The sequence below is a fragment of the Danio rerio genome, chromosome 5, assembly GCF_049306965.1.
Source record: "Danio rerio strain Tuebingen ecotype United States chromosome 5, GRCz12tu, whole genome shotgun sequence".
NCBI classification, from domain to species: domain Eukaryota; kingdom Metazoa; phylum Chordata; class Actinopteri; order Cypriniformes; family Danionidae; genus Danio; species Danio rerio.
The window spans coordinates 39,986,198-40,012,290 of record NC_133180.1 but is presented as its reverse complement, the minus strand read 5'-3'; the positions used below and the strand labels follow the sequence as shown (position 1 = coordinate 40,012,290).

The 26,093-nt window shown below is 37.9% G+C and overlaps 3 protein-coding genes across 12 annotated transcripts in view; all 3 read right to left on the bottom strand.

The window, feature by feature from the left end:
* bmp2k (BMP2 inducible kinase) overlaps positions 1 to 8,381 on the bottom strand; it is a 53,897-nt gene extending 45,516 nt beyond the window's left edge. For 4 of the 6 annotated variants that reach the window (XM_073950311.1, XM_073950312.1, XM_005165303.6 and 1 more), the window contains exon 1: positions 7,464 to 8,381. In XM_073950311.1, the coding sequence (XP_073806412.1) occupies positions 7,464 to 7,608 (145 nt within the window). In that variant the 5' untranslated portion in view covers positions 7,609 to 8,381. The remainder of the gene's footprint in view (positions 1 to 7,463) is intronic. The other 2 variants (NM_001193540.1, NM_001008644.2) reach the window with 1 other exon arrangement.
* Positions 8,382 to 11,776: 3,395 nt separating this feature from the next.
* anxa3a (annexin A3a) lies at positions 11,777 to 20,039 on the bottom strand. The gene is made up of 14 exons (NM_001004632.2): positions 19,952 to 20,039; positions 19,646 to 19,672; positions 18,665 to 18,715; positions 18,472 to 18,559; positions 18,041 to 18,135; positions 17,845 to 17,958; positions 17,381 to 17,471; positions 17,216 to 17,295; positions 17,069 to 17,125; positions 12,730 to 12,823; positions 12,551 to 12,646; positions 12,414 to 12,472; positions 12,208 to 12,330; positions 11,777 to 12,038 (listed from the first exon to the last, which is right to left on the bottom strand). Exons 2-14 carry the CDS (start codon positions 19,658 to 19,660, stop codon positions 11,979 to 11,981), a joined length of 1,023 nt encoding a protein of 340 aa, NP_001004632.2. The 5' UTR covers positions 19,661 to 19,672; positions 19,952 to 20,039; the 3' UTR covers positions 11,777 to 11,978.
* A 581-nt stretch (positions 20,040 to 20,620) lies between these two features.
* fras1 (Fraser extracellular matrix complex subunit 1) overlaps positions 20,621 to 26,093 on the bottom strand; it is a 249,754-nt gene continuing 244,281 nt past the window's right edge. For 4 of the 5 annotated variants that reach the window (XM_005165335.5, XM_009301656.4, XM_021476261.2 and 1 more), the window contains 5 exons: positions 25,964 to 26,080; positions 24,548 to 24,714; positions 24,263 to 24,468; positions 22,615 to 22,761; positions 20,621 to 22,395 (listed from right to left, as the gene is read on the bottom strand). In XM_005165335.5, the coding sequence (XP_005165392.1) occupies positions 21,820 to 22,395; positions 22,615 to 22,761; positions 24,263 to 24,468; positions 24,548 to 24,714; positions 25,964 to 26,080 (1,213 nt within the window). In that variant the 3' untranslated portion in view covers positions 20,621 to 21,819. The remainder of the gene's footprint in view (positions 22,396 to 22,614; positions 22,762 to 24,262; positions 24,469 to 24,547; positions 24,715 to 25,963; positions 26,081 to 26,093) is intronic. The other variant, NM_001130840.1, reaches the window with a different exon arrangement.

Here is a 26,093-nt window from a genome sequence, read left to right as displayed (position 1 = left end):
ACAAAAGTTTGATATGAATTTTCACTATGAAACGTTATAGTTTAATTAAAACGTGGCTGCTGAGCGCGCACTTTGGAATTTTGTCATTTTCACAACTTCATGACATGCACATGGGAGCGATACGTACATAGTGTGCAAGCGGTTCACATGTAGTATGCAAGCAGCACACATACTTTCAAGGTACACCTCTTTGAAAAACATTGGAACTTTTCTGAATGCCGCGAATGCACCACGATTCTTGCAAGTAGAACTAACCAATCTGCTTCACACGTTGTATGGAATATACACATTTCTGTAATAACAATAGACTAATTACCTGAGACAAACAAAGCACACCCAAACACGGAGATGCTTTTTACTTTTCTCCATAAACTTGTTTCGAAGCTGCAGCAATGGCTTGTCTATTTGCCATTCTCTAAGAAAACGGTTGATGGTTGCCTAGTTACAAGAGACGCCAGGGGAGCGCAAGTGCAAAGCGCATTAAAAATGGTGAAGGATACTACACACTCGCGCTTGTCACTTCAGGTCAGAATAGCAACACATGCGAAAATGAGTGCCATATAGCAGCAGTGAGGAGATTGTAAATAAAAAGGTTGTAAGGATGTCGCCAGAGTGGCTTTTTGGTTTCTTTTCTAGTACATCCCAGCCACTAGTTTCCCATCTGAAAGTTTTTTTTAGCATAGAGGGTAATGTAGTCTTTCAACAATTTGTAATATTCAGTATTTATTTGAATAATGATTGATGGTTCCTTTACTTGAAAGGTCAAATTTGATTATCATAATATGTTGTTAACAGAGTTTGAGGTTTTCTGTATCATTATTAAGCACACCTTAAAAGTTTGTTAAGCATTTATACTTAACCAGTACACACTTTGTAATATTTTTATTCATCAAGTTTAAGAGTCTCTAACACTTATGTTTATTTTATTATAAAGAGATCATATATTTTGTTTAAATTTTTTTTTACTATTTGCTTTTGTAATGTTGGTAAATTAAAGTGGTTCAATAAAAAAATCCTAATATTCCTAAATGTTTTGATATGAAATTGTTTGGCAATATCGCCCAGCCCTAATCGGAACTATAGTTAATCAGGATCCATAGTTCAAAACATGTGAGATTTGTGGAGTGACTGAGGAGTTTAACTGTAACAGAGTGAAAGTTTTTCATTTGTATGTGCTTTTAAGGCCTGTGATTGAGTGAGCAATACAAGAGAGTTGATTCTGGCACAATACATTTTACCTTTAATAAAGATCACGTTTATTGGATCATTTATCCAATAAAGACAATTAAGTGTTATTTGACATTTTATTGTTTAATTTTTGATCCTGAATACGGTTTACATTTCAAGAAAACCAAATAGCAGTTTTTTTGTTTCACTTTTATCTATGCACTATTGTAGGGGTCAAACTCAGTTCCTAGAGAGCCGCAGACCTGCAAAGTTGAGTTCCAACCCTATTTCAACACACTTACCTGTAGGATTCAAGCAAGCCTGAAGGACTCGCTTTGTTTGATCAGGTGTGTTTAATTAGGGTTAAAGCTAATCGGTGCAGAGCTGCAGCCCTCCGGGTGACATTCGAAATGGGATATATCACGGGCACTTTGGACTGAACAAAAATGGGGGAAAAAATGGTTCATTTCATAACAAATTTGTTCGTATAGAAACATCTCACAGAAAAAAAAGTCTGATTTTTTCAATACCATGCAGCCCTAATAGATATAGATATATAATAGATTTATAGCATATTCAGTTCTAATTTGGAGAATCACAGGCTGAGGAATTAATTTGACAGAGATTGTTCTGATAAAAATAAAAATTTGCTGCTAATTTACTCTGCAACAATTTATTCAAGATGCGACTGAATCTGAACTGATATGCATGGCAAGCAAATCAATTACACAGCAGCAAACAACAGGAGCAAAACAGGGTGAATGATGGGTAAAACAAATGAGTCACAGTCAAAATGATTATGTATACATGTGGCCTACTGTTTAGCAATTCAGTCAAATTATTTTGGACTGCCACAAGAGCTGTAAAATGTTTCACGTTCACAAACACTTCTTGTTCACAGACAATTTACATTACATCATATCCAATTTGAGTTGTGATGTCTTGTAACACAACGTGCTTTGCAATGACATCAAAACACATTTGGCAGTTCTATCAAAGTGATCAAAAAGTGTCACTGCTTTTTAAATTACAATTCCTGTGTGACAAATGAAAGAAGGCCAGAAGATAAAACATTTACAGAGACTTTTTAGGCCTATTTTTACACTGACAGATGTTTATCCATGTGAACAAACACATGTAGTGCTGGGAAACATTACCTAATGACTAAACAAAACAGAAGCCATAACGCCGATGTATGGTCAATGAAAAAGTCTCAGGGTTGACAAATTACCAAACTCTCCTTTACCTGTCAACAGGACAGAGAGGCTGAATAGTGGCTAAGGAGATAAGGAAATCAGAGTGGCTCTTAGCACAGCACATGCTCAGTTTATGGGGTAACACCTCCGCACACGACTTATTCAAGGTCAGACCAGTGACGCTCCAATCAAACTGCAGTGCAATGTCCTTATAGGAACCGCTCTAAACTGGTCTGGTGACAAATGAATGTAGCGGGTATTGTTTTAGTGAAAGATCAAACAAATTCTGTCAGTCAAAACAGAAGAAGTGAAAGATGGCAAAAGACGAAGTTTGTTGACAAAAGAGAGTAGTCCTCACAGGGTTTGTTGACAGAAATGCGAGCAGGTGGCCAGCCATTAAGTTTCCACACAAAGCCTGCTGACACATTTTGCTTTTAATTCTCATAGAAAACCATGAACGACCACAATTAATTTTCCAGACAGAAAAGATCTTTATTCTATACTGACAGGGGAAGACCAGTTACTGTATTTCACTGCAGATTTTTCCTCAGCACAATAGCAAGACTGAAAGTGTCTTCATTTAAATGCCCTAGAAATCATCTCATTACTTTGCAATCATGTGGATAAGTTCTTGGAGAGCTACTGTGAATGGGCTAATGATAGAACTAACTATCTTCACATTAACAATTGTAGTCCCTAACCCAAATGCCAACCTCGCCCCTTTCGTCCGCCACAGTGGTCTCTAATGAGTTGCCTGAAATAATTCACTGGAATAACAAAAAGATAGCATGGTGATCATGCAAAAGGAGCAAAGTCAGAGGAACATAGAGGTCAAACATAGAGGAAGCAACTTCTATTACTTCTAACAGGCTGTTAAATAACATCAAAATGGCCACAGAAACCAGAGTTTCTAAAAAAAAATAAAAAAAATTTCATTTACTTGTTTCAAAAGTATATGACTTTTTCCAGAATTTAGTTGTTTTACTGTCCTTTTTGATACACAAATGGAGGTGTGACACAGGCGCTATTTACAACTGTGTGTTTAATTGTGCATGTAAATCCAAGCACAAGTAGATGAGACTAAGAACAAAAGTAAATGACTCACAAATTTTGTGAGACCAACTTTCAACCACCTCCAGAGGTGCAAGAAAATGTATTTGACCGGACTGCTTTAATATTGTTAAAAAAACAGAAGGATTAAAAATCTTTTGTACCTAGAAATGTGTCTCCCTCGTCTACTTGTGATGCAACTGAACAAAACACATTTTATACCCTTATGCATTCATTTTTATTTTCGTCTTAGTCCCTTTATTAATCAGGGGTCGCCACAGAGGAATGAACTGCCAACTTATCCAGCATATGTTTTACACAGCGTATGCCCTTCCAGCTGCAACCCATTTTTGGGAAACATCCATACGTTCTCATTCACACACATACACTACGGACAATTTAGCTTATGCAATTCACCTATAGCGCATGTCTTTGGATTGTGGGGGAAACCGAAGCACCCAGAAGAATACCCACGCAAACACAGGGAGAACATGCAAACTCCACATAGAAATGCCAACTGACCCAGCCAAGGCTCAAACCAGTGACCTTATTGCTGAGGCAACAGCACTACCGCCCAATTTATTGGTTTTTTACATTAAAATATCAATCTTTGTTTTTGTACTTAATAAATAAAATATGAAAGTTACATGGACTCAAAATGTGAACTAAATCTGACAGCATCGTTCCATGAGCATTGCAGCAGATTGCACAATAAGAACAGATGTTAAAAAAAAAAAAAAAAAAAAAAAAAGTATTAGTTTGTAATTTTACTCTAGTTTAATTCAGGAACAGATGTTAGAGTTGAATGTTCTGTTATGTGATGTTTTGATGGGTTACCACTGTGGTAAACTGTAGAGCCTGTGGTTTTGTCAAGGATGACTAGTCAAATTTCAAGACTAAATACTGCATGTTGCTTAAAAAAACACATGCAAGTCTCTTCTGTAGTTAGATTAGCACATATTAATGTGTTGTGGTGGCTAACTAGCACATGACCATTACCATAAATGAGTTAATCTGTAGTAGTTTATTTATTCATTCATTCATTTTCTTTTCGATTTAGCCCCTTTATTAATCCGGGGTCGCCACAGCAGAATGAACCGCCAACTTATCCAGTTAATGTTTTATGCAGCAGATTTACTGCTGCAACCCATCTCTGGGAAATTAGAAATTTATTAAATCGTAATTAACAACATGTTTGAAATTGTGTATAAAAAACATAAGCTAACTTAATCTTTGAGCTAGGTAACTTAGAAGAAGTTAGTTTGCGTGCTTTGAGGTCACAGATTTCCATGTTTAATAGAATTGTAAATTCATTCATTCATTCATTTATTCATTTTCTTTTCGGCTTAGTTCCTTTATTAATCCGGGGTCGCCACAGTGGAATGAACTGCCAACTTATCCAGCACGTTTTATGCAGCGGATGCCCTTCCAGTCGCAACCCATCTCTGGGAAACATCTATTTACACTCATACACTACAGACAATTTTAGCATTCCCGATTCACCTATACCACGTCTTTGGACTGTGAGTGAAACCGTAGCACCTGGAGTTTAGTTTAGTTTAGTTTATTTATATAGCACATTTTTTACAACACAACGTTGCCCAAACTGCTGAACACAATCAATACTAAACATGAAATCTACATCACATAAATAACAATTAAAACATAAGGCAAATCCCTCAACATTAAAAAGGCTCAAATACTAAGGAACAAAGATGGTGTTTCAAACACTTTTTAAAAACAGGTAGAGTTGGAGCATGTCTGATGTGGGGCCGAAGCCCGTTCCAGAGTTTTGGGGCGACAACAGCAAAAGCCCGATCCCCACTTCGCTTACACCGGGACCTTGGTACAGATAGAATAAATTCATCAGAAGACCTCAGTGACCTACCTGGATTGTATACGTGTAGCAGGTCTGATAAGTATGATGGTGCCAGATTGTTTAAGGATTTAAAAACAAAGATTAATAGTTTAAAATCAATTCTTGACCTAACAGGCAGCCAGCCCAGAGAGGAAAGAACTGGGGATATGTGCTCAAACATGCGAGTCCCTGTCAGAAGTCTCGCAGCTGCATTTTGTACTAATTGCAATCTGTTTAGGGCATTTTGACTAATACCCACATACAGAGAATTACAATAGTCAAGTCTTCCCAGAATAAAAGCATGGATCACCTTCTCAAGGTCATTAAAAGAGAGAAACGACTTTACTTTTGCCACAAGTCGTAGATGGTAAAAAGAGAACATGCAAACTACACACAGAAATGCCAACTGACCCAGCCAAGACTCGAACCAGCGACCTTCTTGCTGTGAGGCGACAGCACTACCTACTGCGCCACTGCGTCATCGAAGTGTAAATTCTAAATTTATTTTTAAAGCGAGTTTAAATGAAATGAGAGCGAGTGAATGACAGAATTTAGATTTTGGGGTAAATCTCTTTAGAAGTGTCAAATTATCATTATAATCAGAAAACAAACAAACCTAGCTTTAAATATATCTGTACACAAACTTAAAATATGCAACAAATAAAGTATATTTGGGCAGTAATCATTGCTGGAAGATGAAGACAACATGTTTTTGTATAATATTATATATTTTAAGATATTTTCTTTCCTTTAAATTACATGAAACACTGTTAAATTACCAAAAAGTGATCAAAACCATTTAGCTCAATAAACAATGAATAACCCCAAAACAAGGAAAAGAATAAAAACATTTTTCAAGACCAACAGTTGTTTGTGAGGGCGAACTTTTGCACTCATGGCAAATTAAATAATTGTGTCCAGTCAGCAAGTTGATGGCTGCCAAGTTGCTGTTCAGTGAAACTCGCAGAACTAAAAACATTTGCACAGGAAACAAACAAACACACTAGTATTTTAAAACGCAATAGATGACAGAATTATGAGTGTTTTAGATGGCACACACATAAATAAAACACTAAAATACACTAAAGACGGGGATTTACTGGACTACTTAAAAGTGTCATTTCATAAAGTGTGTACCAAGTTGGTTCTTACAATGTTTATAACTCTTCAGTAGAGTTTATCATCAAAATAAGCTGCTTCAATCTGCTAAGTGAGCAACTGTTAAATCAAAAAGAAGCAGTTCTCTGAATTGTATGGGGATAACATGGCTTTCAGTTGGAGTCAAAATTATTAGCCCTCCTTTAATTTATTTATTTTTTTTAATATTACACAAATGATGATGAACAGATTCTGGAAATTTTCACAGTATGGTTGATAATATTTTTTTCTTCTGGAGAAAGTCTTATTTGTTTTATTTCGGCTAGAATAAAAGCAGTTTTTAATTTTTTAAAACACCATTTTAAGGTCAAAATTATTAGCCCCTTTAACCCCTTTTTTTTCGATAGTCTACAGAACAAGTTAGTTAATCTTTTAAATGTCACTTAAAGCTGTATAGAAGTGTCTTGAAAAATATCTAATAAGATATTATGTACTGTCATCATTGCAAAGATAAAATAAATCAGTTATTAGAGATGAGTTATTAAAGCTATGTTTACAAATGTGTTTCTAAAAAATCTTCTCTCCGTAAAATTGGGAAAAAATAAACAGGGTGGCTAACAATTCTGACTTTAACTGTATGTGTGATGATAAACTGTTTTACTACCTGTGCCAAGGCCAAGAGTAGTAATCGCAAGGCAATAAAACAATTTAATCTTTGAAAAAGGCCTGAGGTTTTACTAAATCTATAGTGAGGACAAGATAAAAGACACAGGATTTCTTTTTTTCTGGTTTGACAAACATGAGATCAAGTTCAGGAAGAGCCCAGACCTCCTGATCCAAAACCATGTGATTATTAACAGTGACACAGACAACAAATGACATTAGATTTAGGGAAGTACTTTATGAGAAAGATCATTGTTGATGTGATGATGAGCTGCAACCTAACGTAAACATCATGTTTGCATATACATCTAGCCCCTCTTGAACTGCTTATGATGCTATGGAAAATATCCGAGGGGCTCCTACAAATTTCATCAGTAGCAAAAGTCTGACCATAATCTTTTCTTTGGCCTAAATCCAGTGCATGCATTTACCTTCAGCGATAAGCTCCTCCACAGTCACTTGGTATCGACCGACAGCAAACACCTTCCCAATGTAGTTGCTGCTTCCAGTACCAGATCCAGACCCACCCCCGAGACTTCCGCTCTCAGACTTCGGCATTCGCGAAAACTTCTTCATTCTTGCCTCTAATTTTCCCGCCTTCCCCAAAACGGACAGTTCCAAACGAGCCAAAGACGATTAAAACTCCAGTCTGCTCATGATCTCAGCTCTTTTGTCCAGCATGCTGAGAGATCTGCTCTCCCAAGATGCGCCAGGCACTTCAGCGCTCGAGGGACGCAGAAAGGCGTCGCTGAATGCTTCCTTATTTCCCCCAAAAGCCAGGCGAAGCAACAGCATAGAAGTAAAGCGTTTTGTCGTTAATGAGTGACAACAACACGAGCACGACCGCTGTGTTTCCAGGCCGACTCCAGTCTCGGCTGGCTAGCGAGCCTTTGCGAGAGCCAGAGAGACCATTTGCCTCGCTAGCTGGCTAACAACAGCGAAACGCTCCGTTCAGCACACGCATGCTTTATGTGGAAAGCCGAAGTTGGTTAAAGTCCCGGTTATTTGAAACCAACGCGAACAACAAGCAGACTGAAAGTGGGTGTGTTGGGCGGAAGCTACGCTAGCGAAACTCTTAAACGATGGTTGCTGCCACTTCCCCTTTGGATAGTTCAGTTAGCCAGCTCGCTAGCTGACTGGCTTCCTCTATCTGCTTGAGGAGGACACCGCGTTTCATAGTAAAGCACGCGACTGCAAAAATAATCCCGCAGTCCTCGGCGCAGCAGCGCGTTCGGGGTGTTTTCGCGGCTAGCGTCGGTTACCGTGTGCACGGCGGGCGGGCGGCGCGCTTCTTCCTCGTGTTCTGGAAGTCCCCCGTCACACTGATAAAGTTGGAACTCTCGTGACTCGCCGTAGATTTAGTGGGAGGTTTGTTATTGCCCAATCCGCCTGTCTGACAACCTAACTTTGCTTTTGTCCGTTTCCTTCCCATTGTCATGATTGGTGTGAGCGAGGCGCGTCCTGCAGATGCTCTGCTCTGATGGGGCGGCCTGGGTGACTGTCTCTGCCTGCGTTTTGTTCAGCAGTTTGAAGATCGTGCAGTCGGTGAAAGATGTGAATGGGTGGTTTGGGAGAGTGTGGAGAGCTGACTGCCACTTTCCTCTTTTGTGTCCTAGTGTGTTTTTTTAGAATGATTGGATAGATTTCTATCTAATATTAAAAACAGATTGTTCTTAAAACGGGGATTTAATGTAAACAGAAATTACACATCGATTAACATCTCTGAACGCATTACTAAAATGGTGAATTTAGAGTTCAAATGGTCCTTTACAGTTTGGTTGCATGACAATATATATTTTTTAAATATTAAATAAATTGTCCTGTAGTTTCGAACGTTTAAATTAATCTAAAAGGAATTAGGAATACTGGTTACTTGGACTGTTTTAGGCTACCTAAAACTCATCTTTTTAGGACTTTTTTTAAAATTTGTGATATCCCCTTTATTCTTACTGTGTTTTTATTGTATTTTTTAATGTCTTTACTTTATTGTAGACGCTTTGGGTTTTAAAAAAGCGTGTTATAAATAAAATGTATTATTATTATAATTAAAAGCTAATTAATTATTAAGAAATCATACTTAATAGTTTTCCCCAGGGATGGGTTGCAGCTGGAAGGGCATCCGCTGTGTAAAACATATGCTGGATAAGTTGGCAGTTCATTCCGCTGTGGCGACCCCGGATTAATAAAGGGACTAAGCCGAATAGAAAATGAATGAATAATTAATAGAAAGCAAACTAATTAATAAGCAAGCCATTTTGTCCCATGGTCTCTACTGAGTAAAATCGTATTTAGTGTAAATGTTAATTCATTGATTCATTCCGCATCTTTATTACATTTCAGTTTATTTTCAATATATTTAATAAATGTCTGTTATTGTGAAATAATTTATAAGCACCTCCTTTAACTGTCAATGTTTTACTAATTTAAGAAAAGATTAAAGATGACTATTGTTGTCATTTTCAAACAAGTTTTGGGGAAAATTTCACACATATGCCTATTATTTAACACAATATTGACAGAGATTACATCAGATTGAGACAGCCACGTGATAATAACCAGTCTGAGCAGACAACATAAGACCATTTGAGGATCTTCAGGTACATCTGTTACTCAGATTGTTAAAATGTCCTGCCCTCTAATAGACAAACACTGTAAAATGTGTTCTTCGTATACACAACATGTATATATAGTGCTCAGTGACTGAGTACAACCCATTTTAAAAAAAATTTTTTTTTCCATTTCTCAATGAATTTGGGTAACATTGGTGAATTTAAACAAAACTTTTTTTGTTTAAACAGATATATTTATTAAAATAATATTTTAGTCATAGAACATATTTAGAACTAGAAAGATAATGTAATTAAATTCAAGCAAAATGTTGCAAAATATATACAAACTACAACATTTCAACAAAATTTTAAATATATTTGTTTCTCTTGATTTTTGCTTTATTTTGAAAATTGTAATAAATATTGTTTTCCTACGTACATTTTGGGCTTTTTTAAAACTATTATTGTAAGTTATTGTGTTAGATTAGCTCAAGATTTGGCTTCAGTACGACTTAACTTCTGTATATATAATATTGTAATGCTTCCTATAGAAAAATATGAATTTAATCGAGAGATTTGTGAGCGGTGTACTCATATATGCTGAGCACTCTCTCTATATTTTTTATATTCAGATTTTAGATTCAATGTTTAAAGTACAGAAAACAACACAGGTATGTGCTGAATGTCTGCATGAGAAAGCTCATATATAAATTGTAATATTCAGCAAAGAAAAATGTCAATGGCTGTAAAGCTGTATGCAGAAAATGCTTCTACAAATGTGACAGCTATCTGATAATAGCAAGAGATGTAGGTCGATGGAGAAGTACAGGACCAAATTGGTGTCTGGGATTATTACATGGGATTAATGAGAATCTGCTGTTCCCTCGAGCGCTTCACTACCTCAATACAGATCATCTCCCCTGACTGTGTGCAGTTTCATCAGCAGCAGCAGCTCCCTGAACAGATGACTCAACGTTCGGCACATTACAAGAACGCCTAGCTTTATTCTCAAGTGTGCAGTTAGGATTTTTTAACATGCTTTGTTGACTGTTGTACCACTTTAGAGACTTGTGCTTCAGCATAAGTATTATCATATTTCAGATACAGAATGTTATATATATATATATATATATATATATATATATATATATATATATATATATATATATATATATATATATATATACACAGTTGCAGTCAGAATTATTAACCCCCCTCAATTATTAGACCGCGTGTTTATTTTTTCCCCAATTTCTGTTTAACAGAGAGAAGATTTTTTTTCAACACATTTCTAAACATAATAGTTTCTAATATATGTCTTATAACTCATTTCTAATAATGGATTTATTTTATCTTTACTATGAAGACAGTAAATAATATTTGACTAGATATTTTTCAAGACACTTCTATACAGACTAAAGTGACATTTAAAGGCTTAACTAGGTTAATTAGGTTAATCAGGCAGGTTAAGGGTAATTAATTAGGCAAGTTATTGTATAAAGATGGTTTGTTCTGTATAATTATCGAGAAAAAATATAGCATAAAGGGGCTAATATATTTGTCCTTAGATTGGTGGTTAAAAAAAATCCTAGCCAAAATAAAACAAGACTTTTTCCAGAGGAAAAAATATTCAACTGTGTGTGTGTGTGTGTGTGTGTGTGTGTGTGTGTGTGTATGTATGTGTATATATATATATATATATATATATATATATATATATATATATATATATATATATATATATATATATATATATACACACACACATATATAATGTAACTAGTAGATCTACACTCTGCAAGAAAGTCTGGCTACAATATAAACTAAAATAAATCAAATCAAAAGGCGAATGTTCAAAATCTCAAGCAGGAACCATGTGGAACGAGAAAAGCCAATTAAAAGGTACAAAATAATGTAAAAAAAATAAAATAAAAAAACTACTGATGAGCAACAGGCAATCAATACATTTTTCTTCATGACATTTTAGGTTTGGCAAACTGCCATCAATGCTGGCTCTGAGGTAATTAAAGTGTGGAAGGTCAATTAAATAAAATGACAGAGGCAGAAACAGACAGGGACAGAACAACAGAGTGGCATTTAGTCCAGTGACTCAGATAATGACTATAAATCATATTAAACAACATAAAGAGAATCCACGTCACATAGGAACAGCAAAAAATGCCAAGAAAGAGTAATAACTGCAGTGGGGTTTATTCAAGTGTTAAAAAGTTACGTTTTTACAGCTGCCATTCCCCACCTTTACCAGCTGTAAATAAGATATATGAATGAGTTTTTCCAAAAACATGTTAAAATCCCATAAAAGAAAACCTTTTTATTCAAATTGACAGCTGAACACATGGCTTGCTTTCATATAGGACACCGTGGATTGCATCTGGATTAGTCGTCTCCTCCGCAAATCATCTTTAGACAGTCAGCATAATCGCCAGACACATCAGACTGATATGAAAAGAGCAAAGTTATCAGCAGTCATTATCAGTACAGACTGTACCATTACATTAGATTTAAGAACAAATGGTATAACTCTCAGTTGTCAGCAGTTAATAAGTATTACTTGCATTGAAATATATCAGATGGCCTGAGCTGAAGTTGAGTGCAGAATACTTACACTTATTGCCTTGTAAAGTGAGCTCTTATAAAGCGTCTTGTATTCAGCTCTGATGTCCAGCATGTCAACCTCCCCACGGCTGACCATTACTCTGGTCAGAGTGGTTTCATCTGTACCTGCTCCCTGTAGATTTACAAATATACAACAATACAAACATTAGTACCTTACAAATACAGAGATTGAGACTAGTGTATGTCAATCAGTACCTTCATGCTTTTGTTGAGTTTTTCAGCAAAGTATGCAGGAGTACTTATTGCACACTTTACTATAATGAAAACAAGTTGATTAAAATAGTAAACCAATTATTTTACAATCTATTTGCATGCAGAATTCATAAACTTACCAATGGAAACTAGGAGTTCTTCCAGGTTTCCGGACATTTCTTTCTCAATGCTCTTCTGCAAAGTATTCTTACTGAAGTTTTTATATTCCAATATTGCTGGAACATGACAAATTAGCTTTAAAACACAATTCCAACTGTATGTCAAATGCTTGAGTTTATAAGGATGATTATGTTGGTACTTTGTCTCAGTTGAGGGAAGCTCCGTTTACAGAGGATCTCAATGAACTTGGACTCATCGGTTCCCAGTTTCTTCTCGCCTGCTTGATAGAGGGCCTATAGAGGAAAAAGAAAAATCACACCTAATACAACATAATCTTTGACACAGATAAAGGTGAATAGATTTTAGCTTGCTCACCAATATGGAGTATTCCTTTTAACTGTGACGTGTACATTTTTTTAACTACACTCTAAAAGGCTGGGTTGTTTCAGCTCAAATTTGGATCAAATTTGGACAAATCCAAACTCTGGGTTTAAAACTTTGGCTCCAATTTATATTAATTGGCATTAACTAATATGTTCTTATACTGAAATTATTAATTTGTTGCAATGTCCGTATTGTTTAAATATGTGGAAATGCTATGCGGAAACTTCCACTATATATGGGGATTTCGTCAGAATCCAATCATCTGAAAGAATATATAAACAGGCCAACGAAATGGCAATGAGTTGGCAGCGTCAGTATGCACAGCTGTCGCTACTTATGATTAATTTGGAATAAAAGCGCAGCACGTGCCAAGCTGAGGCATCCTTTTCTAGCTGAAGAGCCTTTCATGCCCAACCGCTAAAGGGCAATCATTGTGGCAAAGGAACATAGCGTTTCCTTTCCCTCCTTCGGAGAACGAGGGTTAACTTAATAACCGGAACGTTCCCCTTCAGGAGGGGAACTTCAATGCTATGAGGAAACTTCCACTGTGGGGAAATGTATGGAAAACGCCTTAATGATTGAACCTTACCTTGCTCCCAATGAGAGATTATGCCAAGCCAAGAGCTGACAAACAGGCATGCCAAAAATGTAACGGCCAACACCTGACTCCTCCGCCGAGTCAGATGCTGGGAGCCTCGGAGGAATCTCGACAGGGCTCGCCAAGAGGGGAACTCAACTGACAAAGCGAGAAAGCTGTGTTAGAGAGAAAGGCACAGCAAGTGTTTTACAATACTTAACCGAATATTCTCGTTCATCGAGTTTTCCCAGCGCACATGAGGAAATCCGCTCCTGTCAAGATTAAAAAATCTTCCAATGTATTAGGTGTCGCCCAGCCCACAGCTCTAAAATGTCTGTTAGAGAGGCGCCGCGTGATAACGCCAAAAGGATGCACGCACCGAGTGGAGTGCACTCTCAATCTTGGGGGACACGGCTCGCCCTGGCTCAGATAAGCAAGGGAGATGGCATCCACTGTTCAGTGGGTATGTTCCACCCTCTGTTTGATTATGGCACTTCCCTTCTGCCGATCACCATAACAGATAAAGAGCTGTAGTCAGAGGACTAAAAGTATGGTCCGTATAATACGCAAAGCGTGAACAGGACATAGGGGCTGGGTCTGCCTCCTATGTGGGTAGGGGTTGCAGGTTCACTACGTAGTCTAAAAAGAACACTGTAGGAAACTAGGGCACCTAGGTGGACCGGGGTCTCAGGAAAAACTTGAGAGTGGGCCGGCCCAAAACGCTTGCACATTTTGCTGACTGAAAATGCCCACCCATTTGACTGATGCCAACATGACCAGCTGAGCTGTCTACATGGACAGAAATCTTCAGATACTGAGTCGTGTGTTCAAGCAGACCTCTCCTAAAAGAGATCTTAATGTGGGTATAAGAGGGAAACAGGATAGAATTAACATCCACGTCTCGCTCCTCTAGGAACTGGATTATGAGGCAGTGGTTTCCCAGCGTGCCGCCATAGCTGAGTCCTCAGAATGGCGATGATCGTAATGCTAACCCCTCAGTGCAGAGAGGACAGCCTTAGCTCCAGCCAACGTAAGGAGGACAGCATCACACTGATGGCATGTTCGGGGTCCTTCTCTGGGAAAAACGTATACCACACAGTGAATAGACTCCAGTTCCGCGTGTAGGCATGCCTGGTAGAGGGTGCTCAAGCCTGAGTGACAATGTTTACCACCTAATTGGTAGGTCACCTAAGTCTTCCGCGCTCCATCTATGGACCATAAAGATCTGGGCGCAGTTGCCAATTGGTGCCTGTCCCAGAGAAGAAGTTTCTTCCAGGGGATGTGCTAGGGAGGGGCCATCACAGGGAGAGAGCTGAAATACAGGTCAGATTGAGCTAGAGAGGTGCAACACATAGACCTGTTCCTCGGCAGTATCTGTATGAGTTGGGTTTCTGGAGAAAGCTGTGTAACTAATGGTACTCTGCAGTGTTCGCCAAGTGGGGAACTCAAGCGAGAGAGTGCACATATCTTTGTGTTAGAGAGAAAGACGCAGCCATAAAAGCTGGACAGTCGGAGCTGGAGTCTCCATTTTCCCAGGCGAAACTGCCGTCAGAGCGTATTGGCAGCACGGTTGAGCTTGGTGGGGAAGAATGAAATGCAGCGATCCCGCCGCATATGACTTTGGGGGAGCAGATGGTGAGTGAGCTGAGAGATGCGGCAGAGGCAGATACCTCCCATGTGGTTGATATACGCCAATGTTGCCATGCTGTCCGTCCTGACCAGCACGTGTTTCCCCTCTAGCACCAGTAAAAAACAGTGCATTGCAAGATACACTACCAGGTGATTAAAATGCAAATGCAACCAGGTTCATACCAAGGACCCACAGCTACATTCTCCCCAGTGCAACTGGAAGCATTCGTTGAAACGATGACACTCTTGGACACTTGTTCTAGAGGCACAATGGCCTGTAGAATTGCAGGGTTCTTACAGAGGCTGAGGGTGCTGCGACACAGCAGAGTGACAGTCACCCGGTGCGCGCTCGCATGACATGCGCATCTTGGGACCCGATCATAAAGCCAATGCTGAAGCGGTATGCCATATGCTCCAGGAGTCTCTGAAATAATATCAATGCGATTACAGTTTCTCTGTTGAACTCTCTCAGACAGGTCAGCATCAGCTGGGTCCGCTTTCAGGGGAGGCGCGGCGTCATGGTGATGCACGGGGGTGAGCTTGCTCTTTTCTCGGTTGAACTGAAACCCCAATAGGTCATGGTGGTGAAGGACCCTGTCTCTGTGTGTAATCAGTTGATCCTGTGAGCGCTAAATCAGCCAGTCGAGATAATTGAGTATGCGAATACCTGCGGGCTGAAGGTACGCTAGGTTACCCTCCACTAGTTTGGTGAAAACTCATGGGGACAGAGAGAGCCTGAAGGGGAGGACTTGTATTGCCAGCTCAGCCTTTCAACGAAGACCGCAGAAACTGACGGTGGCGTGGAAGTATAGAGACATTAAGTACGAGTCCTTCAGGTCTATTGCTGCAGACCGGACCGGAGGATGCGCTTCTGCGTGAGCATTCTGAATGGCTGCTTGTGAAGACGGCGATTCAAAACGTACAGATCTAGGATTGGCCATAGCCCACCACTCTTTGTTGGGTACAATGAAGTACAGGCTGTAAAACCTGTTCCTTATATTGGCTCGAGAGACCGGCTAGATTGCATCCTTCCTGGCATTTCATTGGCCCGTTTATATAATCTTTCAGATGATTGGATTCTAACGAATTCTCCATAGTGGAAGTTTCCACAGAGCATTGAAACTTCCCTCCCAAAGGGGAAGACATTAAGTATATTGTATTTATATTCTGTTGTAAGTACATAGAAGTTAAGACCACTTAATTTATAGTGGGACCAACATTTCAGTGAAAATAATAATAAAAACAATTAATGCTTGAGCTTGTCCATAATAAACAAATTGGCCAAATGTGGCTTACATCAACCCTGCATTTTCTTAGAGTGTACATGATATATGCCAGATCTTGGTGCAATCTGTTTGATGTAAGTTGTCAAGGTATTTCATGAGCAACAATGGCAGCTTGAACACACAAATCATTTGCTTTTGTATCAAAAGTGTCCTCATAATGTGTTTGGTAGTGGACAATATCTAATTCTGCATCTGTGACACTTCATGACAAAGAATGTTTTATTTTGTTCAGGTTGGCCAGAGAAGCAAAACATATCATTCATTTACAGCTTTAAAATCGTAGTGAAATTCGTCAGTGGTACTGGTGCAAACTAGAATTATATAGTGGTGAAAAGATTAATGAGCTATGGCAACAATACTCACTCCTTTATGACATACAGTACAAAACAAACCCCTTTAGTAGGATTGTTTGTTTATGATCTTATTTTTGACATTTGGTCACTTGCTTCCCACTAGCATAACAGAAAAGACCACAAGTGATTAATGTTTGGGAAGCTACTTCGGCATGTTTAATGGCCATTTATGACTTAAGAAAATAAGAGTCAAAATGACATAATCTGGCAAAATAATAACCATAACACAAATATAATTTCTGAACTAAGCATTAAATGAAAACTGCACCTGATATACAATAGGAAACATAAAGGTTTTAGTTTCTGTACCTGTGCATCTTCTCTAGCCTTGTCTACATTCACACTGGGGTTTTCATCTCTCGCACCCTTAGAATTAGAGACAATTAAATACGTTTATATTTTAAAATATCATCTGCATTTATTGGAATAAAGTGTTAGGAGTGTGTATTAAATTACCTCAGCAAGTAGAATGATGGCTTTGCCATAATGCCCTGAAACCTCTGTTTTAAGGGCCTGTGTGAGTGTTTTCTTCGTTTCTGAAGGGAAAGGGGGAAAAATGATTATTTTTCCTTTAATCAAATTTTCTCTTCCTTAAAAATAGTCTTATCATCCCCATCTCACCTTCAGCATATGCTGCAGACAGCTCCTTAATTTGTTTATTTGTCCGTGAGGAAAGTATTTCTATCAGGATGTTGTTGTCTGTTCCAGCCCCCTGAAAAACAAATCATGCACTGTAAAAAAAGGCCTGAAAAAAAAAGTAAAATAATGGCCATTAACTACAGAAATTTACTCTAAAATAAAGGACATTAAATCACAGGAAGTTAATTTAAGGAAATTTCTGCAATTTAATGCTTGTTATTTTATGGTAAATTTCCGTTATTTAACAGACTCTGTTTTACTTTTTTTTGACTAACCAGCTGCCGAAAATAAGCCTAAAAATTACATTTTTTTTTAATGTAAGGAAAAATAAAAATGCACATTGGTAAATAACATGCAAAATATGTTTACAGTTGGATTTCTGTCTCAGATTGCCTCTAAATAGTAATTGTTCAATATACACAAAAACTTAAGAAACAGCTACTGACTTTCAGTGCTTCGTGCAACCATTCAGCATCATTGACAGCCAGAGGTCTTGCCAGCCCAACAAGAACTTTTTCAAAGTTGCCATGGGTCTCGCCTTTCAAGTCATTTGCTAAAATCTGTGGTCCAGACAGACAAATTTAAGTTGTCGCACAGAACACAAATAATAAGTAGGCTTTGAGCAAAAGAACACAGATTCACCCTCTTTGTGGTTTCTCGGTATGCTTTAGCAATCTCCTGCTTCTGACTGCTGCTTCTGTGGGTCAGGATTTCTATCAATGTCTTCTCGTTTGTACCTGGTAAAGAATTTTGGTGATACAACTTATTAACCCCTCAAACTACAAAGAAAATGTAGAATCATACCTTTATAAAAATATTTGTACATAAAACATTATAGGCCTACAGCAGGGATGTCCACACTCGGTCCTTGTGTGCCGGTGTCCTAAAGAGTTTAGCTCCAACCCTAATCAAACACACCTAAATTATCTAATCAAGCTCTTGCTAGATACACTAGAAACATTCTGGCAGGTGTGTTAAAGCAAGTTGGAGCGAAACTCAGCAGGACACCGGCCCTCCTGGACCGAGTTTAGACACCCCTGGCCTACAATAATACACTACAGATAAGAGCCTACCAACGCCTTCAATTGCTTTGCGGAGAGCTGCAACATCTTCACTGACGTTGAAGTTAGCTTTGGCCTTAATGGTGCCCCTCTCACCTGGCTGAAGAAGAATTAACCAACCAATAAAAGAATATTAAAGCAATGTGTTCCTTTTAACTGACTGACTTTAGCTTATCTAATTAGAATGAACTAAAGTCAATTTTACCGCAGCTGCGAATGAAGCGGGAGCAGCATTTGCTACACTTTGCAATTCTTCCTACAACACAAAAAGAAAAAAAATACTCTTCAGGTGTATATCCTACTCTTTACTTAAATATGGAGCCAGATTAGTCTAAAAAACAAACAAAACAAAAAAACAATACATTCACAATTCACATTTACATAATTCAAATTGTATATTCTAAACGCAATTCGTAAATGCACAAATCCAATTCGTCAATTCAAAACACAATTCGTAAATGACCTAATTTAATTTGTACATTAAAAAGCAATTCGTAAATACACAAATCCAATTTGTAAAATCCAATACATACATAAATCTAATTCATAAATTAAAAAAAAAATTAAATGTAAATGATTCATCCAGCATCAAATTTTTCTTTTCTTTTCAGCTTAGTCCCTTTATTAATCTGGGGTCGCCACAGCGGAATGAACCGCCAACTTATTCAGCATGTTTTACACAGTGGATGTTCTTCCAGCTGCAACCCATCACTGGGAAACACTCATACACATTCATGTCACATACACTATGGACAAGTTAATAGCCTACCCATTTCACCTGTACCGCATGTCTTTGGACTGTGGGCGAAACCGGAGCACCCGGAGAAAACCCACGCAAACACAGGTAAAAAATGCAAACTCCACATAGAAATGCCAACTGACCCAGCCGAGGTTCGAACCAGCAACCTTGTTATGAGGTGATTGTGCCACCCACTGAATACATAAATCCAATTCGTAAATTCAAAACACATTTCAGGCCCACAAGTTTAATTCAGTTGGCGATATGTATATAATTTTTAATTGTGAATTCACAAATTGTGTTTTGAATTTACGAATTGGATTTTATAAACGTGAATTGTGCGGTGCATTTAAATTTGCAAATGTATTATTTTTGAGACCGATCTGGCTCCATATTAAACGTCACCTTCAGAGACCAGTGTATAGATATATTTAATATTTTACTTACCCATAAGTCTGCCATTTTTGTTGGATTCTAGTGTGATAAACAATTCACATTTACAATTCAGAATATATTATGACTATATTGTTTTCAGTTGTGTTTTTAAAATGCATAAAAAGCAAAGGTAAACTACTCATTTATAAGCAACAGAAGTATAAGCTTAAACAAACAGCAAAATGTTGTTATTACAGTGATTTTTGATTGACAAGCACTCACATTCCTTCAAACAATGATTTTGCACTGGGTTTCCTACGTTTTTCTTTCTTTCTTTCTTTACTAAATTTTATGATTCAGTTTGTAGTTTGTACTTACCTTTGTGTTACAAATCTGCGCTCAGCGAAATTCTGCCTGGTTTATTTAACTTCTGTCTTGCTTCCTCAAGGCGTCACTGACTAATGTCACGTTCAGACACGTTCACACTCACACAAACACACCTAGCCTCTCCCTTCTTTAAAAAAATCTCCACTTTTCTTTAGGTCTCTCTCTCTCTCTCTCTCTCTCTGTCTCTTAATATTAGGGAAACAAATTTGGACTCATCAGGTCATATACAATATAATATGACAGGAATACAGGTGCATAACTTCAAGAGGATTATATGAATTTAAAGACGTAATTGAGATCAAAATGGTGAATGACTGATGTGTGTTTCTATATCTTGTATTTGTAATTGGTACATTAGATTTCTGATATGAATATATGCAAGTTAAAAAAAAAACATTTAAAATAAGGGCTACTTCTAGATCACCTATTGTTACAAAGTACTAAATGGCAAAGCCCTCTGTCCGGTTTAACATCTCGCCTGTTTTGTTAGGGTGTGAGTGACATGATATCATGAAAGGTATGCATTCTTACTGAGCCACTGCCTTTAATAAATTTAATCTAGTTTAATCTGTATCCCCTTGCAATACATTAAGTTGCATCCAAATTTATTACCACTACTACTGTAATGTATACTTTGAGTAAAGCATGCCACACATTAAGAACATTTTAATTCATTTTCATTTATTTTATTGTTAAAAAGGCACAAGAACAGGCATCATGTTGATTAATTTACCATAAATGATAGCACCAAAAACTGAAATCACCAAAATGTTCCTGTTTGATAGGCACTCACTTTGACACTTGAAAAATTAAATTCCAAATAAAGAAAAAAAGAGGCAAGAGTAAAAGAGAGAATTGACCAACTGTAAAATAATAATTATAGCATTCCCACACTACACCCAGGTGGGTTTTCTGAATTTTCTTGAGCAAACCAGCACCATGTGTCATGTGACAACTTACAACATTAATAAACATTTAGCAAAGAATAGAAAGAACAAAATCAAATACACAAGCCTTAATACATGATGCGACGATAATACAAGACTAAATAATGCAGTATAAAGTATAGCATAAGGTGGATAACCTCAAACAATCCGTGTGAAGATATTTGGTAGTGTTTGGTTATATCAGCACAGACAGCAGTAATATAAACAAAACAAAACAAAACAAAGAAACATTTTGTTGTCCAGTGTTGCTACAGCAGACTGACAGGAAATCAATAGTGGTTATCATATCTATAGAGTCATACAGTTCATCAAAACACATCGGTTTCTCGTCCGCATGTACTGACAGTTTACACGAATTAAATGCATCACTTTGGGCAGTTATTCGGATTTGGAATTAAATAAATCGCACTTGACAAATATATCAGCATGGCACACCGGTGATCAGGCCAAAAGTAAAGTACACGATGAGGCAGAGCATCGAAACCAGATCAAAATACAGGGACGACCATGTCATCCGATAATTGCACTTAATAAACGTATTTACATCACTCATCCGGTCCAAAGCGTTGGCACTCATCCTTCCTTTAATACTTTCATGTGCTTTTAGTTTACAGATATGATAAAATAGCAGGCGCAGCGATACAAACTCTCCAAGTGGCTGAGCTACCACTGAGCTGTTGAACAATTCTCATATACAGAGTGATGATTCCAAACTGAGATCGGAAGAAAATAAGATCTGATGACACCGTTATGTGTTTGAGGTAGCTCAGTTGTGAAATGATTTACACTGCATAGCTGGCAAGCGTACTTTCCCTTTTGTCCTCGTGGTCATACAAAAATACATTAAACATATGTCATTATTACAAATAGTCATAGAAAATGTTTCTTTTTCTCATTAAATACTCTAGAAGGTCAGACTTCAGTGCCGTCATTTAGATTGTTGTGGAGTTTGACCTCCAGATTGACCTGTTTGACTTTCACCCCATTGACTTTGTAGGTGTCGGGGTTCTTGTTGAGAACGTTGATGTTTCTTACAGAGCAGTGCTTGCTGTTGAGGTTTTTCTCCAGACGTTCAATGCAGACCTCCACCTTTGTGTTCAGAGGATAATCCTCCACCGTCTTTGAAGGCCTCTTTTTGACAACCCTGCGGCACTTCCTGACCATGAAACAGAACGCTAGAAGGACTAAGAAAAGCAGGAGGATGGCTGCCACGCCACCCCCAATGGATCCTCCCATTTGGGGGTTGAAGGTGCCTGATGGTTCCATCTCAAGCTTCAAGGTCTTCATGTTGGTGCCATTCTTTACCTGGTCACCTTCATTGTCGTAGATCAATGATTCATCAAGCATTAGGCGACCTGATCGGTCTACTAGATCTCGGCGGCTTCGCTTCAGCTCATAAGTCACTGAGCGCTGGATTCTGGGAGACGAAATAGACTCGGGTCCAATAACGTAGATGACCTGGAGGTACCATTGGTGCCCTGCTTCAACCTAAAGAAGAGCAAACACAACGAATGAGATGCCAACAAAAGAGCTCCCCAAGCTGCCTATAGTCATGGCAGACTGTTAGTCTGGCATCTTTTCTTAAACAAACAGATCTAGGCAATTGCTTGAAGGGTACATCTGAAATGCTTTGGCACTGGCATATGCCAGGATTTGGAGCATGTTTCAGTTAGAACGTTTGAGTATGTGGTTGTTGAAGTCACTGACCTTATAAAGGGCATCAACCTTCATTGTGAATCCGTCTACACCGGGCATCGCAGACAAAGACAGGAGGTCAGGAATGTCAGATGCAAAGCTGGCCTCAAAGGGAACATCATGGAAGTAGCGATCACATACATCAGGCTGCTTTCGGTCCTAGGTAACACACATAAATACAGTTGAAGTCAGAATTATTAGCCCTCCTTTGATTTTTTTTTTCTTTTTTAAATATTTCCCAAATGGTGCTTAACAGAGCAAGGAAATTTTCACTGTATGTCTGATAATATTTTTTCTTCTGGCGAAAGTCTTTTTTTATTTTCGCTAATTTTTATTATTTTAAAAACCATTTTGAGGTTAAAATTATAAGCCTCTTTAAGCTATATATTTTTTTCTTGATAGTCTACAGAACAAACCATCGTTATACAATAACTTGCCTAATTACCCTAACCTGCCTAGTTACCCTAATTAACCTAGTTAAGCCTTTAAATGTCACTTTAAGCTGTAAAGAAGTGTCCAGAAATATATCTAGTCAAATATTATTTACTGTCATCATGGCAAAGATAAAATAAATCAGTTATTAGAATAAGTTATTAACACTATTATGTTTCAAGAGTTCCCACTTAGATATGCTTGGCATTTACAGCTGGTTTGGCATGATGTCCCGGGAGAGAACCCTGAGCTCGGAGATATTTGAGCCCAGGGCTCCCGCCTGGTCTAGAAGCATATCAGGAGAACCGAAATCAGGTAGGTCTCGATCGCTCCCCCTTTAGAAGGGGAGAAAAAGGAGGAGATGGGATGGAAGGGGGGATTCTTCCAAAAAGCAATTAGCAGAAAGTGATCCATTTATATTAAGCTAGGATCATTCTGATTGGATTATTACTGATTACGGATGAGAGGCCAGCGGTGCACAATCATATCACATGCTCCTCTCCTTTCATAAATTAGTTTATGAAACTTCACTTAGAAATATGTTGAAAAAAATCTTCTCTCCATTAAACAGAAATTGGGGGAAAAAATAAATGGGGGCAAATAATTCAGGGGGGCTAATAACTCTGACTTCAACTGTATGTACACATGATGTATAAAAACAAAGTTGTTTAACATTTAGAATTTATTAGGCCACCTGTCATAATAAAATGAAAGGTCATCCCAGCACTGTAAAGAGCTTTAATGCAGATTCTTTCCACTTCATAGTTATCGACATTTAAATTCAGCGAACTGAATTTGCGTTGAGCTGTCACATTCTAATTCTCTCAGAAGATTGAAATCACTTAAGTATAACAATTATTAAAAAAACTTTCCTTTAAGAACTGCATATTATATTGCATTGCTTTTCTCGGATTTGCTTGTCAGTGTTTGAACTTTCAGCAGTGAAACTTAAACCACACTGAACTTAACTAAACTTTAACACTAAAAACTGGACTTTACTAAAACTATGTTAAGCTGCTTTGACACAATCTACATTGTAAAAAACACTACAGAAATAAACAAGAATTAAATTTGATATTTTTTCAAGGTAAACAAAACCAGCTTGATCTTTGCAGTGCCCACTGAAAAATTCCACTCCACAAAAGTATTTCAGTTAAAACTTAACCACATCAAGCCGATCTTGTTAGGCTAGTTAAACTGGTCTGGACTTGTTACAATATGCACCTACCAGAAGTAAGAACCTGTGTTTAAGGTGCTTGTTTGGTTGAATGCAGCCATACTGAGGGCCCTCATTATACAGTGTGCCTGTAGGGTCAAAGAAGGGAACATATCCATCCCGTCCCGTACACAAATACACTTTCTCCAGCTGCAGCTTGTAGGCTGAATTCAGGTTCTGGTCAGGATTCCACAGGACTCTGCCATACAGGGTTTGACCTGCATAACATCAAATATTGAATGAACAAAAGCACAATAGTGACGCATCTCATCATTTTCACTAATTTGCTCATTTTACCCATTGAAAAGGCTCCTTTGTAATCCATCTCAGCCACAGACATGTCTGCGAGAGCAGGATCCATTAGAAAAACTTTCTCATTATTACAAAGCTGGAACTCAGTATTCAGAGAGTAGACAACAGGGACAGGGCGGTTGGTCTGCTGGAAGGCGATGGGCAGCAGGAATCTATTGATTGAAAGAGATTGTTAGAAGTCCTTGGATATTATAAATACTCTTGCTGATTCACACAAACGATCTGATGAAACGAGTAAAACAAGTCCACTGAAAGTCAATGACAACAGCAAAGCCATTCAAGCAGGGGTGTTGCTAGACATAAAGCTCTACTGGGCCACAGCCTTCCTGTACTGGGACACTGACTCTCATGGCCGAGATTAAGTTCATTAAGTTCTTAAGTTTTTAAAGTCCTTACTCATCATCACTACTTTCTGCTTCATATAAAAATTTCCATCTACAGTAACCAGAAAAGTTTCGTCAAAAAATGTAATCATATTATTAAGGAACTTTAGCTTTGTCTGGTCCTTGAACAGGGTTTCTGCAGGTTTCATTGAGTCACATTTAAGACTTTAAAAAACCTTTTTAAGACCATTAAAAATGAAATTTAAGACTTATGCAGGGTTAAGATTTTTTTCTGGTATTATCATGAGAAGTTATAATTTTTTTCTAATTAGGGAACTTAATTTGTTGAATTTGCTGTAAACATGTCTAACAGCTGCTGTGAATTGTATCTCTTTGCAATAAAAAAAACGTAAATATATAAAATAAGGTTTTCTTGGTCATTGAATGGTTGGCGGTCCAACTGAGTATGGCTTTACTTGGACAAAGCAAAACTATGACCTGTTTAAAATTATTTAAGAGCTAAACAAACAAAACTCAAAAACAATATTTCTGTGAATTTAGGACTTTTTAAGGCATAAAATTCAGTGTTTGAAATTGAAAACATTTTAAGACTTTTTAAGACCCATCGGACACTTGTTAAAGTGGAAATACAAAACTGCCAGTATCCACCCAATGAGTGATGGAAATCACCTTCAGTGGTTGGTGCGGAAAATTCAAAAGTGTTCAAAAGTGTTGCTACAGTGTACAGATGTGTACCAGCCCACTTCAAGCATAGGTTTAATAATTTTTTTTAACAGCCCTCCTCAAATGCATTCCTGTCCTAGACCTCTGTGGGTAAGGTCAGCCTTAGCTACATGCTGACACCTCACAGTTAAACACAGACGTACACAGGCATGGATTTCTGCATGCATCGGTTTGTTTTTGATGAAACTACATTGCTTTCACAGGCAAGTTTTACAAGGGCACAGCATATTTTTACTGGGGCACTTGCTCCTGCATTCAACCCTGCTGACTCTTCATTTAAGTCATTTAGAAATCCTCAAGGAGCTATCAGTGGAAAAGTTCTATAGTAACATACTTCTCTGGTGCATGTGCTGTGCAGGATAGAGGCTTGTCCCCAGAGTCCACCCATGCCTGTGTTGGCTGTACCGTGCAGGGAATGAGGAAGACGGTGTACTCCCCTGAATAGTCTTTCCTGGAGAACAACA